General features: G+C 33.4%; 3 protein-coding genes across 11 annotated transcripts; 1 reads left to right on the top strand and 2 right to left on the bottom strand.

The window, feature by feature from the left end:
* The first annotated feature begins 742 nt into the window (after positions 1 to 742).
* Positions 743 to 3,975, top strand: LOC120283491 (oxidation resistance protein 1). The gene is made up of 8 exons (XM_039290186.1): positions 743 to 941; positions 2,162 to 2,670; positions 2,790 to 2,862; positions 2,958 to 3,035; positions 3,151 to 3,214; positions 3,369 to 3,456; positions 3,545 to 3,629; positions 3,753 to 3,975. Exons 1-8 carry the CDS (start codon positions 840 to 842, stop codon positions 3,834 to 3,836), a joined length of 1,083 nt encoding a protein of 360 aa, XP_039146120.1. The 5' UTR covers positions 743 to 839; the 3' UTR covers positions 3,837 to 3,975.
* A 1,504-nt stretch (positions 3,976 to 5,479) lies between these two features.
* LOC120283304 (RING-H2 finger protein ATL80-like) lies at positions 5,480 to 5,884 on the bottom strand. Its single transcript, XM_039289946.1, has one exon. The coding sequence runs from the start codon at positions 5,882 to 5,884 to the stop codon at positions 5,480 to 5,482; it is 405 nt and encodes a 134-aa protein (XP_039145880.1).
* A 1,284-nt stretch (positions 5,885 to 7,168) lies between these two features.
* On the bottom strand, positions 7,169 to 13,272 carry LOC120250369 (protein LNK1-like). Of its 9 annotated transcripts, none has more exons than XR_005533000.1 (10): positions 13,236 to 13,272; positions 13,111 to 13,163; positions 12,931 to 13,025; positions 10,939 to 11,264; positions 10,560 to 10,851; positions 9,433 to 9,972; positions 9,032 to 9,168; positions 8,470 to 8,585; positions 8,242 to 8,331; positions 7,169 to 8,162 (listed from the first exon to the last, which is right to left on the bottom strand). XR_005533000.1 is itself a non-coding variant. In XM_039259176.1 (9 exons), exons 1-8 carry the CDS (start codon positions 13,259 to 13,261, stop codon positions 8,471 to 8,473), a joined length of 1,584 nt encoding a protein of 527 aa, XP_039115110.1. In that variant the 5' UTR covers positions 13,262 to 13,272; the 3' UTR covers positions 7,169 to 8,403; position 8,470. The 9 variants fall into 9 exon arrangements, 4 of the variants coding, with proteins under 4 accessions (XP_039115110.1, XP_039115109.1, XP_039115108.1 ...); XR_005533001.1 differs by having other exon boundaries at positions 7,169 to 8,124; XR_005533002.1 differs by having other exon boundaries at positions 7,169 to 7,958.
* Between the last annotated feature and the right edge of the window lie 1,030 nt (positions 13,273 to 14,302).

The following is a 14,302-nucleotide window of genomic DNA, read 5'->3' as shown; positions in this document are numbered from 1 at the left end:
TTAATAATAAATAAAAATCCTAGTGGAGATATAGACCAAGAGACTTCAATTTATCAATTTTGTGATTACTTAGCGGAAGTATTACTAAGGTTTCTTCAAAAAACATATTCGAGTCAGAATCATTTTTGTTTGATTTGCTATGCTAGTAAGTACATGTTTATGCTTTCAATATAATTAATATGTTTGTGTTTTTTGGTAATTTCTAATAGTATATATATAAATACAAAATTTATAAGTCAGAAGTATGTATACACACAGTAGAATTCGTCATGAGGAAATATAGGTCACGACATCTGTAGATTTGACATCTACCAATATTCACGAGGATGCCACTAAATGATTTTAGTAGTGTACACGTACATAGATGTATATGTCTGTAAATTAAATTTTGAACCTACATATTCAAGAGGACATGAACATCTTTGTTAGCTTTATCAAGTGAACTATACGTAAATTTGAAATTAAATTTATAATACTTTGAAAAAATCTTTATTTACAAGAGAAAATTTTTGAGGTGTACAGAATTTTGGGTATTGAAAAAATAGTAGTCTTGTATATAAAAAATATATCTAAAATTTTTTGTATTTGAAAAAGAAAAAGGATATATATATATATATATATATTACTCAGTGGTTACAGGAATTTTTTTAAAAAAAAATATGATTTTCCTAATGCTCAGGGGTGGCATGTAAAAAAGCCCCAAAAGCATTTTATTAAACTTATTAAAAAAAAAAAAGTTTTTAGGCCGGGTTTATTCCTTATCGGAAGGAGAAAACGAAAAAGGTGGAGTTTTTGTGAGAAAATCAAGGGAATTGTCGTTGGTTGTGCTTTGATCTTTGATGGTCTACATGCCCTCTCTGAGGAGCAAAGCTGCTCACTTGGTAACCGATCTCACCACCGTCCTCCTCAATCCCATCTCCGATGAACCCTCCAAACCCCATGTGAGCCTCCTTTCTTCTATTCTTGCTTTAGAATGGATTTTGGTTGGCCGGAAATAGGTGCCAATTGAAGTCTTAGATTGGTTATTCAAACTGTCTGTTTGATTTCTTTTGATGATCTTGTTTTCCTTTGATGGATTCCTTAGTATAAAAGATGTGAATTTGGTGATCCAGTGGTTGTTTTTGTTGTTTCAGTGATGTTTGTTTCTATGCTTTTTTTTGGGGGAATTATCTGTTGTTTTCGGAGTAGAAAGTTCTAAATTTGATGAGAGAGGATGTAGCTTGATTTTTGGAAATTTTTTTGGTTCAATGTAAATGATAATGAATCAGTTTTAGAATGAGAGAATCTCTTGGTTGAGTGTTTTGAGCTCTGTATACAGCCTTAAATGTTTAAAATGTCATTCTTTGATTTTTCCGTGTTTCTAGTTCAGCAAAAGAAGTTAGCACTGAAAAAAAAGGTAGAGGAATGAGATTTCTATAGACATTGGACTGATTTATTTGAAATTTTCAGTCTAATAATAGAATGAACTGAATTGGAACTATACCTTGATTATGAATAGATTATGGCCTGGGAAGGATGAAAGAATGGATTAAATTTAAGTCTATTAGTAGACAGTTAAAATGCTTTAGAAGATTTGAAACAGATGGTTACTTCCGTGACTCTAATTATTAGTTTTTGAACCTCCTGACAAACTTTGTATTCTTAAGTTCTTCAATGTATTCTAGAATATTGGAATTAACTTTGGTGTCATTAGCAATTGGTGTTATATACTTACATCTGACACACTACTGTACACTAAGTAATATCTGTTGATCAGTTAATTTACTCTCCTTCAATAGTCACAAACTTGGTGTTTAATATTCTTTAGTGTTTATTTGCTAGTTGAGGAGGCTTTGTCAGTTTTTTTTCCTGGTAAAAAACATGATTTCCTTATATTTTGACTTTATTACTGTTATCTGTTGCTAGAATGGACTTATATGAGTGATGGTCTGGAATTCACAAGTACTTGCTAATATCTTCTGTGCTGTCTTTCGTGAATTGAAGTGGCTTATATTCGTCTTTCTAGTTACCACTGGCACTGCTTAGTATCCCCTGGATTTTAGTATGAGGGCGATTATATTTTTGACTCCGCTCTTGGTTATGCTTAAAGACATATCATTTACTGAATATTTTATGTAATTATCAAGTTGCGTGAGAGATGTATCATTCTTGTTATGTGTAGACGGAAGAAAGGGTGAGAAGGCCTGAAGAGGCTCTTACAGAAAGTGATGCTGATGCTCCTGATGGTCCTGACACATCTTCTTTTACTGCATTCCTCGTTTCTCTTTTGTCATCGTCAGAGTCAGGTGATCATCATAGAAACCATCCTGTTGAGGAATGTAACAATCCTGGTGTAGATGCAGCTTCAGGATCAGGAGTGAAGGAAAATAGTGCAAGGAAAGGCATACTGGCGAGAGGGAAACATACACTTGGAAGAGCTTTTCAAAAAGCTTCTAGGCTAGGTGGATATAGATCAAGCTCTCTGCCAAAAGCTGACTCTGATACAACAAATGATCCAAATCTTCTTGGACAGGAGTTGAAACCTATCAGAACCTCGAAAGAGAGCACATCAAAGTGCACGTTGCCTGTTATTTCTGAACCATCAATGCTACTTTCAGAAAATATGAGAAGCAACCTTTATCTATCACTACCAGCACTAGTTCATGGGAGGAATTGGGTGCTGCTGTACAGGTGCTGATGCACGTCATGTATCATCACCTTTGATTTTCATTTACTTATAATACAATGACACAGCTTCTGTGATGTAAGCAACAATTCAACACTTTGATCAGTAATCGTTTTGTTTGCAGTACTTGGAGGCATGGGATGTCACTACAAACGCTGTACAGAAGAAGCTTCCTTTGGCCAGGTTACTCTCTGTTGGTATGATTCCTTTATCTTCTATCCTATATTTGATTGTGACATTATCTTAAGAGGACATAATTCTCATGTACTACTTTATTACTTCTTTTGTCTAGGTTGTTGGAGATCAAAAGGGTGCTGTTTTTGGTGGCTTGGTTGAAGCTCCGTTGCAGCCAACTAATAGGAAGTACCAGGTTGTAGAAGATAGAAGTAGAACCGCTTTAGATTTTCCTTACAAACTGTAACAATTTAGCTTTTTGCATACATATTTCTCAGATGTAAACTCTGCTTCTGACTGGGATCTTGCAGGGTACAAACAACTGCTTTGTATTCACAAATCTGCCCAGCCATCTGGCCATTTTCCGACCTACAGGTAATATGGGCACCTCACCTAGCAAATCTGATCACTAATTGTTCTCCTTGTATACTAAGTTCTATTTCTTCTAGTCAGTAGTTTTATCTATTTCAATGAGAGAAATTTTTCATTATCATGATCAAGTTGCTTGTGTTATTGACCTGACTAACAGGTCTTAATCACTACTTCACTCTCTGCTCAACGGATTTCTTGGCCATGGGCGGGGGCGGTCACTTTGCATTATACTTGGATGGAGATCTGTGAGCTTTTCCATACTTTTCGATTTCCTTCCATTTCTCTTCTTCCTTGATCTATTAAAAATTGATGTGTTATTTTTGCTGCATGAAGTTTGAATGGATCAAGTTCTGCTTCAGAGACCTTTGGCAATTCTTGTCTTGCTCACTCCCAAGACTTTGAAATCAAGGAGGTTGAGGTATGAATTCATGACAATAGTCACTTCTTCTAACATCTGTGATTCATAATCATGTTTGTCAAAACAGTTGAAAAATCCTGTCAAATGTTTGGCAATTAAATCCAACTTGTTGTATTTGTCCAGCTCTGGGGCTTTGTATATGCGTCAAAATACGAAGAAACATTAGCTATGTGTCGAACTGAGAAGCCGGGGATTTGCAGATGGTGAGCTTGCAGTGAAGAGTGAAGACGCCTAACAAAAGTCCTCTACTCATATGTATATAACTATATTAATCGCGCCAAAGTTTGTATGTTGCCGTTGTATTTTGACTGTATAACAAGAAATGAAATGACCGAAATTACCGAAATTTGTTCTGTTTTCCTTACATCAAAACACAGAAAAAAAACTCATGCTGTGTGATGGTTTCACTTCACTGGATTAACCAACATCTTTGAGATTTTTTGTATGAGTATTTTTATCAATGGATAACATGATTAAGTATAAATTTTATTGTATGCTTTTCTTTTTTGGTACTTGTTTTAATTGTCATTTATCGTCTTTGTTTAATGTTCCAAATTTATTCTCATTTGTCTTTATTAAATGTTCAAATGGTGTAACAATGCACTGTTGCAACTTGCAAACATTGACTCATCTTGTACTTTTTCCTACAATAAGTGATCCATACATGTAAATATAACAAACACATACTCCTTAATGCATTCAAATCCTTCCGTTCAAACTCACTCTCCCCCACTCCCAAAAACCCCTATAAAAAGAATTGATAATAACATAACACATTTAGGGATTGCAGGGTGTGAGGTTATCTAAGGATCAGACCAAATGAGTTTTACATGGGCAATGAATGAGAAGATGGTTTATAGACTCAGTGCCCGTTTGGCAGAGGATGCAAATGATTGCGGGGAGTTTATAGCAACACCTATTAGAAAAGTTCGCAACTCAATTGTAAGTATTTTATTATCTCAGGCCAACCAGTTGAAAAGGTTTATTTTTCTGGGGCAGTTATTTCTTAACAAGGTAGGCGTCACCAAAAATCATAGACCCTGCAATAAAGAAACCATGAAAGGTATTGACCTGTAACTTAATGTAACTGCCAGATGCTGTGTTAACTTCACCCGTAACTTAATGTATTGAATTTTCATTACTAATCCACCAAATTCAGTATTCTTATTGTTTTGAATGTTGAATATATATACATATATATATCATGAATATGATGAATATGTTCCTCTTAAGACTGATATCCGCTTGTGAGAAAGGACTCCTGTAAGCAATCATGATAATGATAGAATTTTAACCATTTTTTTCTGAAGAAGAACAAAAACTGTAGTGTGATTTTTAGAAGTTCAATCATATTAAATGTACTCTGTTCAAAGTTTGCCAAATGAAATGGTAAAAATGTCATGAGTTTTTGAATACAGATCTAGTTCATTTTTAATCTATACTGTGTGTTATTTACTGCTATACTTAGGTTCCTATAAGTCATACAAAAACGGTGAAATTCTGTTCATGAACACCAACCATGAATGTGTATTTATAAATTGCAAGCTATAAAGAAGATGCACTTTTATTACTTGACCACTACTAGTTTGAGAAAGTTGTTCTTGCTATTTTAAGTTGAAATTTGCATACTCATGTTTATCTAATTTCACCTTCTTTTCATTATGGTTGAATCAGTTTTGATGATGACACCGATTTAGTATACAAAGAAGAAACAAAAAAGGTGAAGCATCAAAAGCAAAATCCTGCTACTACATTAGTCCTATCCCTCTAAGAAATACTGATAGTTTTAGTAGTATGCCAATCTAAACAACTCCAAAGCTCTGCACAATCAGTAACAATGTTATCAATTCCTAATACAAAGTAAAATCTCCAGAAGCAGTATGCACAGCAGCAGGAGTAACACTGAGATTGCAGTTTGGGCATGCACCACGGTGAGCGAGTGATTCGGCTATACAGGCATGGTGAAAAAGGTGACCACAAAGGAGTTGTGCCATATCATCGCCTTGCCGGAATTCCTCCAGACAAATAGAACATGCTTCTTCTGCATTTGGGACCTCAATGGAGTATCTGAAATGTGGTGCAACAGCAGTAATTGCATCTGCATTCAAACCAGGTGGGTTGCCCACCCAAACAGCAGTAGCAGGAACTTCAACTTCATGTTGTTGCAATGCAACAGTAACTCCCCTTTGCTTAAATGACCACAATAAGAGCATCAAAAGGACCAACAGGAAGATGGCAATGGAGGTGAGTACCATGGCTACAATATCACCTCCAGAGAGCTGGTTGCCGGCCGGCTCAAAGTCCGGCGGAGGAGGTGAGAAAGTGTAAACCAGGGAATCCTTTCGCCATTTTTCCTCCTTTGCAATGTTGTTGATGGCCAATTTCAACAAGAAATGGATGATGATGAAGATGAACAAGTAACATGTTGAAAGCTTGCAGACACTTATTTAGAGACATTAGAATGCAACAGCTAAAAAAGGAAAACTGCTTGAAGAAGCAAGGGACCACAATGTGAAGGTGGTCAAAGGGTTGTTAAATGTAGTTTTGTTGTCTATATTAGGGCTGTTCAAAAAAACCGGTTAAATCGTAAACTGGACCGGACCAGTTTTTTTTGAACCGCCGGTCCGGTTCCAACCGGTTTCATTATTAACCGGTCCGGTCCGGGTTTTGACCGGTTTGATGGATCCAGTGATTTCAAACCGGACCGACCGGTTTGTCTCTATTTAGTTATTTTACCTTAAACTCTCTCTATATATATATATGTAAATTTTCTATTGTTAATGAAGGTCGATTGTTTGTTTTTAACTCTATATATTAAAATGGCCACTCTATTAATTTAATTTTTAATTCATAAAACCGGGACCGACCGGATTGGACTAAATGGTCCAAAAGCGGTCCAAAACGGTTTGGACCGTCCCGGGTTTTCTCCATTATTTAGTCCAGTCCGGTTCCAGATAATAAAAGAAACCGCTTTAACCCTGTCCCGGGTCCCGGCTTTTGGACCGTGCACAGCCCTAGTCTATATCATAACAAGATATTTTTAAAATTTTTAAAATTTCAGAAAATCTATACATAATATTATAGAAGATATATAGTTTGCTCCTGAGTGTTTCAGAGAATAAATTTTAAATTTTTTTTATTATATTTATTTTTTGTTTAGATTAAATGTGACATTGATAATTGAAAAAGTATAATTATATTTATTTCTTTATGTAATAAATGTCAATGAGACTTTCAATTCTAAAGTATGTTTGTCTATTATTTTAATTTTTTTTCTTTCTTCCATGCCGAAAGTATAAAAAACACACAGTCATCTTCAGAAACAATGAAAATTATCTGCTCTATTGACAGTATAAATTTTTTCTTTAAATAAAGTAGATGAACCACTGATTTATTGAATTAAAAACCGATACAAACAAACAAACAATATAATTTGTATCACAAATGAAGAATGTCCTGATTTACATTGATTTACTATTGATTTTTTTTTTAATGCAATCAGTGATTATATCATATATATATATATATATTGAATAAAGTGGATAAACTATAAATTTATTAGAAAAAAAAATACAGTACAAGCACACCAGAATGTAACATAAGACAAGGAAAAAAAGACAGACTCAACTACAAACCAGACAAAGGACCAAGGGCAATCACCAGGGGTGATGCACACCTCAAAACAAACAAGCAGGAAACAAAAAGAAGAAAGAGCAGTTCAGGGGTGATTATATCATTCATAATCATAATATGTTCAGCATCTGAAATATGGAAATTAGATGATATTATACTTGCAAACAAGTTCAGTAAAGCTGCAGAATGTTGTCAAGATTCAAATGATAACCATGTAAGTTACATTTACAATGCTATTATGTTATTTACTTAATAATAATAATTATTATTATTACTACAAATTTCTGCACTATGAAATTAATATTTGGTTGATATGAGCAGTCATGCAAATACTAAGTATGCAGGAATTTCAGTTAATAATAGAGATTTACTGAAGCTTTTGTGGAGAACAAGGCCCTTTGAATTATTTTAACAGCAGGCAATTTGGGAAGGATGCAAATAATAAAAAAAAAATGTCTAACTAATAAAAATAAAAATGTGGAGAACTAAGTTTTTTGCAGATAGGAGCATGATATTTACATTATAAAAAAGGAACAATTAATGTTTCTTACATATTGCTCAATATTTATTTATTTATTTATTTCTCAACAGGAATGTGACCAAAGACTGAACTAACTTTAAGTTTGATAGAAGCATTAATAAGACGTTTTCATATATCTCGAAGATTTCAGATGAACCTAAAATTGAAGACATTGCCTGAAAAGAATGAGTTATCAACCAAAATCAATTAGAAAAAGGCGGAAAAAAATAATTTCTGAGAAATTCAGTTGATTTTGATAACAATTATAGACCGATTGTGAAGAAAGTACGAAACTCTAAGGTTCGACCTTTTCCATGAAAGCAATTGATTGTATCCTTAGAACTGAATTATATTGAAAGCTTCAGCTTCAAGAAGGATTTCTAAAGAAAATTTATGAGAAATACGAAACTCATAACCGTGAAAATAGTATTAATGAAGAGATGAGTACAGAAATGAAACCTGAGCTGCTTTACGAGAATGATCCCAGTCCGCATTATATTTTTTGCTGAAGTTGTTTATGCTGTACATAATTCTTTATTCATTGGTAATCTGAAATTTCACATGATCATATATGAACTGATTTATCTAGCATATAGACCTATCATATGTAGGGCCATATATCTGTGAGTTAGTTAACAAGTTAGAAAGCATAATCAGCAATGGACCAATGTTTTAGTTGGAACTTACATCATGAAATTAATTCGGTGTGGCAACACACAGCATTTGTGTCAGGCACTGAGGAATTTTGGAAAAGAAGAAGTGCTACAGATCGATCAAAGAGATTTATATCAGCTTCAGAAAACCTGCGAAATAAAATGATGGTAAGGACAACAAAATAACTAGTGGTGTTTTCATTCACTGTAAATGCTTTGACTGTTGAGATATGGCAGCTATTTTGGTAGTTTATTTCCATATGCCTCATTTTCTTTTCTTTTTTTTTTCGCATTTCAACTATATGGTTGTAACCAAATATGCACCAGCATGTCGTCTAAGAAACTTGTTGAAAAAATTTGAAACGCAAAGGACAAAGTAATGAATCTTGGTCATAGTCGACAACATGAAAATAAATTATTGAGACTAAAAAACTGAAATTTATGATGCCACTAACAGCATACTGCAAGCAACTAAAGGTCCTTGAAATTTATAACATCAAAATTTGATCCTAATATACACAAGAATATAATTTTCTATTTTCAACATTAATGTCATAAGAGTGGAATCATCAAAAAGATAAAAAAAAGTAGCATACTCTATGTCATTAGCTCCTTTTCTAGGTGTATGGTCTGCAGTATCATCATAAGAATTCATGAAACAATTCCCTTTCTCTGTTCTCGTTGCCATCCGGTGCAAGCCATCTCTTATGCACTGCTTTGCTTTATAATTCAACTGAAAAGGAAACAAAGGCTGGTCTCAGCTTCGATAAAATGACAAATATCAAAAGAGATGCGTAGTCATCAACCTTGTATAATAGTTTCCCCAAATGATAATGATAATACTAATGACAACATATATGTGGATTACTTAAATATTAGTGAATGAAAGGATATACATATATTTATTGATGAAGAATGCATCTATACTAATAGTTTCTCCAATATAATAAAAGTTTCGATGCTGTGACAGTTGGAAAAGAAAAAACAACATCTATACCTGACACAAAACATCCTGAAGCTGCTGGAAACTGACTACTATTAGCAAGTCATCATTGGTAAGAGTAGATGCAATTGAAGAGGATTCTGATATTGTTGGAGTTTCCATCTCACATCCAAGAAGGTCCATTTTCGCATTCCCCACATCGTACTCACTTACATGTCCAGAAGGAAATACTTGGTATGGTTCCTGAACAAAATAAGCGTTGGGTGCATCCAGATATGATGGTTTTCTAAGGGATTGTTTCTGCATTTTCCCTTCCATTGGATCAGGCAACAAATCTGTGTATTGCCAGGAGCAGCTTGTAGCATGTACCAGAGCTTCATTTTGCAAGGATGGATTATTGTCTTTTTCAGATTCAATACTTGAATTTATCTGTGCTAATTGAGTTTGGCAAAAAGGAAAGTTGTACTCCATTGGTACAACATGTGGATGGATGTTGTCCCAATTGCTCTGAGAATCAGGCACCTCTGAAGGTTGACCATTACTTTTTTCTTCTGCAGCAAATTGCCACTCCAAATCCTTAAATTTCATATTGATCTGTGCAAGAAATCGAGGAAGAATGATGATGTAAACCAATTAATTCAAATTTGAAAACTCTCCTAACTTAGAATGCATGTCAAACAACAACATATAATCATATAAATGGTAACCTGCCAATGTTAAATGGTGTAGCAGAAAAAAACATCACATCTTGATAGAAATTGAATAAAATGGATAACATTAACATGCAAGATCATTTTACTTAGCTTGAGCTCTTAGAAACAAATCATAGAAAGGCACTGCAAATGGACCAATATGCTAGAAAATTTTAAAGATGCGTTCAACATGAATACAGTACTTAACGCATTCTATAATGCTGCATAAGACATCAAAATTTTATTATATCATATTGACAACCAACAATAAAATATAAAACCAGAAAAATTCTGTAATTACAAAATGATTATGGATTATTCATTACTCAGTTGTCTGATCAATGATAATCATAAGGTGTGTGCACATAACATATACAAATATCAAATATTACTTATGCATAAAATGAATTTCATAGAATTGCAGTAATTCTGCTACAAGTCCAAGCAATCAGGAATATAAAGTGCAATTGTTTTCTACTGAGTACTGACCTTCTCTTCAGAGTCTCTTCTATTTGCTGCATCATTAAGTGAAGAATGTGATTGGCTGTCAAGGCTCTGGTCCTTGCCAAGATCAACGGTCAATAGGCAATCTTTAGACAAAGGATCGGTGTTTGTGCTATTCTGACTTGGTACAGTATTCATTATCCCAGATTTTCTGGATTCTGAATGTGAGCCTAAATTGAGAGTGCCACTTGAAGAACATACAATATTGGATGTAGATGAAGTCCATGGTATGTTATCCACAGCCGCAGAGCTTTGTTGCTCAAACATGGGACTATTTCTGACAAGAGTATCAATGAAAACATTAGTCACAAAGATTAAAAATAAAATAATGAGATAGTCCACATAATGATAATGTCAGGGCAACCTGAACTTCATATCTAAGTCTTTATAATCTCCGTCAACTTGCAAAATTTGATCAGGTGGGAAAACACAATCATTATTTACATCAGGAAAACACTCTTGCATCACCAAACTTTGATCACTCCAAAAGGAAAAGTTGGTTTCTTCTTTTCCCAAAAGAACCAGCTCAGTTACATCCATGCTATGGATGTTTCTTCCAACATCATTTAATGGGTCTTGTGGTGACTTGCTGTGGGGATCATATGAAGCATACAGGCTTGGTTCACCACTCCAGTGAGGCACAATATGATCATCAACAACACTATGGAAATTTCCATTCATATACTCAATCTGCCAAATATTAAAAGTGAGATGATAGTTTCCTTTCAAAAATAGGCAGACAAGATAAATGATAACAATTTTAACTAGAAGTTCTATCCTAATCTAAAGTAATCAGGCAGAAGATAAGCTACGACAAAGATTAAACCAGAAAAATGACCACAAATGCTATTAAACTTATTGAGATACACGGTACTGCAAAATTAAAACAAAAGTACTTATTATATAATTTGTTTACCCAAAGTTAGCTTATTATAAAAATAAAAGAGATATTGTGCTTGTCATAAAAGTCATAATAGAAGACCTATGAACATTGTCCTATTGTCATGGTATATAAGAAAATTATGTTGTTGACAATGCAATTTAAAATGGAAATTGGATGATCATGTAAATCATGAAACGATCGTTCGACACGAATATTTCATTATTCCACCAAGTACGTGCATCAAGTTTTTCCGTAAATCAAATTCACAATGAATTCAATAAACCTTCCCTTAGAAGGGAAAAGACTTCTTCGGTTCAGAGAAAAAGTCAAGCTGGTAAACAGTAGTCCATGCTTGACACTAAGGGCTAGATTATTATCAGCAGGTTGTGAACATTTTTCATGCAGGGACTTGGTGTGTGAACCACAACAGTCAAAGTGCTATGAAACACACTCAACAAAGAACATGATTATTGAATGCCTGCTGCAGAAGGTAATCCAGAACCAAAAATCTTTAGTCGAAGAAAACAAAAGCTGTGATACCCTAAATGTTGCTTCCACACTCCCTTGCTCCAAAGCCTCCAATATCTTATCACAATTTATTCTAGAAGAAAAAAATATACTTTGAAAATATTATCGTACAAAATATCAAGAAAGGAAACAATTTGCAAATCTACAATTCTGGGAGTTACCTGAGCATTCCATCATCATCATCACCTTGAAAATTATCAATTGCAGACAAATCATAATTGGTAGAACTAAGCACTTAATTAGTGGATAAATTTTCCAAAAAAATCAAGACTTTGAACTGGAGAAATACCATTAATCAAGAGCTGGCACAATTGGGCTCTCATTCTCAGAGCAAATTAGATAACAATCTCCAGAATTATTGTACTTAGTGAAGCGATTATCAATGATTTGAAAATTAATGTAAGCTGTAAGATCCTGTGTTTTCCAAGACTACTCTCAATGATTTATGCAACAAAGAAACCAGTAATTCTCAGGATCTACAAGCCTCCATTCTATTTACTTTTGTCTTTGAAGATCCACTGATGTTCCTGCTCCTTAAAACACCATTAACAACACCAAGTGTTTGTTTCTTATGTAAATGAACTGATGCTTCACAATCATTCATCCATTGACCCTTTAGATATCACAATACATGATCATTGCTTTCACTCAAATCCCAAAAAATCAGTATTCCCATATAAAAAAAAAAGTCAAAAGATTAGAAATTCCTACCACCATGAACGAACTTTTCATATATCTGCAAGATTTAGCATTTAGGGCATTTCAAGAAAATTCATGTGAATTCATGAACAAATCCTCTTCTCCCTATGATAAAAATGATTCCAATGCACAAGAGGCATGGAAATCAAAAACATGGATTTCAACAAACAAATTAAATTATTAAAACAAACTAAACCAAATAAAAATAAACAAATATTATTATATTAAAAAAAAAAAGTAGACAACCTTTTCCCTCATGCTCTGTTGAGTCTGTTCCACATCAAAGTTGAGAGAATCCATTGAATCCAACTTCACAAATTCTTCAAAATAATCACAACTTCCTGCAGAAAATAGATAAATGCATAAACGAAACAAATCAAAAGACTAGAAAACCAAAGAAAAACGAAAAAGAAAAAAGCTCCCAACCTGAGCGCGAAGAATGAAAGATCCCAAGAAACAAGAGTTTCCGGACACTCCAACTGAAATTTAAAACAAATAAATAGAGTTTTTTAAATAAATATCTTGTATTGATAGAGAAATTACAAATATACCAAAAGATTCGTATCCCAAGTTGCATTACTAAATATTTTATAAAACGAGGCATGATTATATAAAACAGCGACACCACGTCAAATTATATCTCCTTACAATTATAAATTATCACATCAAACTAAATAGGGTTATTAAATAACCTCGATTACAAGTTGACATCCATATTATTTTGTTTTATTAACTTTGTTAAACCCGAAACCCTAAATAGTAAACTGCAAATCCGTTTGTCATTTAAGGTTTTGGTTTAGCATTAACCGATTTAGATAATAAAAAAATTTATTTATATAATCTGACATCATTTAAAAACCTTATTCAATCTGATGGGGTAATTTATAATTGTAAAGGGATATAATTTGATGTGGTGTTACCGTTTTATATAATTATGCTTTTTATCATAGAACTAAATTCATATGATTATTTTTCTTTTATAAGGAGGGGATAATTGCACATGAGCCAAATGATTAATTTCAAGCCTAACAACTTTAACTATACTAAACTTTTCGTATTTGGAAATAATATAGATAGATAGATAGATAGATAGATAAATATAAAAAGATATTTCAAAGTTGTCTTGGAAGTTTATGATCACATAAATATTCCTACAAAACCCATATAATTGAATCTATAATTAAGTGAAAGAGTCTTTCATTTAAATTAAATAAAAGGCCTTTTATGAATATTTTGGCAAATCGAAATATATATTTTTAGTTTGAAACTCAATAATTGAAGTTGAAGTTCTATTTTCAGTTGTGTGAAAGGGGACAAGACTATAAGTAGCAACAGAGATGTATATATATGTTTCATAAATCAATAGAGATTTTACACTACCCCCTTTTAAGCCCAAACAAAAAAGATTGCAAGTGTTAAGGGCTGGGAACCAATCAACTTAAATATCTCCAAACCATGGAAGATGGAGAACATTATTTTTATTTTTTATTTTTTTACCAAAGACAACAAAGTCCACTCTATAAGAAGGTGTTAAAGGAACATGTACAGTAGTGTACTTGATACAGTAACATAATAAACCTTAAAAATTTATCATGTGAGTATTTACACAGTACTACGG

This window comes from Dioscorea cayenensis, chromosome 19 (assembly GCF_009730915.1).
Source record: "Dioscorea cayenensis subsp. rotundata cultivar TDr96_F1 chromosome 19, TDr96_F1_v2_PseudoChromosome.rev07_lg8_w22 25.fasta, whole genome shotgun sequence".
NCBI classification, from domain to species: Eukaryota; Viridiplantae; Streptophyta; class Magnoliopsida; order Dioscoreales; family Dioscoreaceae; genus Dioscorea; species Dioscorea cayenensis.
The sequence above is the reverse complement of the archived record's forward strand: the minus strand, read 5'-3'. Positions and strand labels throughout refer to the sequence as shown.

Bases quoted from the DNA above. Each gene is read 5' to 3' on its own strand.
- LOC120283491 (XM_039290186.1), top strand. From the start codon at position 840: ATGGTCTACATGCCCTCTCTGAGGAGCAAAGCTGCTCACTTGGTAACC. The intron at 3,457-3,544 runs GTGAGCTTTTCC...TGCTGCATGAAG, and splicing joins TTATACTTGGATGGAGATCT to TTTGAATGGATCAAGTTCTG. The intron at 3,630-3,752 runs GTATGAATTCAT...GTATTTGTCCAG, and splicing joins TTGAAATCAAGGAGGTTGAG to CTCTGGGGCTTTGTATATGC.
- LOC120283304 (XM_039289946.1), bottom strand. From the start codon at position 5,884: ATGGTACTCACCTCCATTGCCATCTTCCTGTTGGTCCTTTTGATGCTC.
- LOC120250369 (XM_039259176.1), bottom strand. From the start codon at position 13,261: ATGCAACTTGGGATACGAATCTTTTG. The intron at 13,164-13,235 runs GTATATTTGTAA...TTTAAATTTCAG, and splicing joins CTTGGGATACGAATCTTTTG to TTGGAGTGTCCGGAAACTCT. The intron at 13,026-13,110 runs GTTGGGAGCTTT...TATTTTCTGCAG, and splicing joins CTTTCATTCTTCGCGCTCAG to GAAGTTGTGATTATTTTGAA.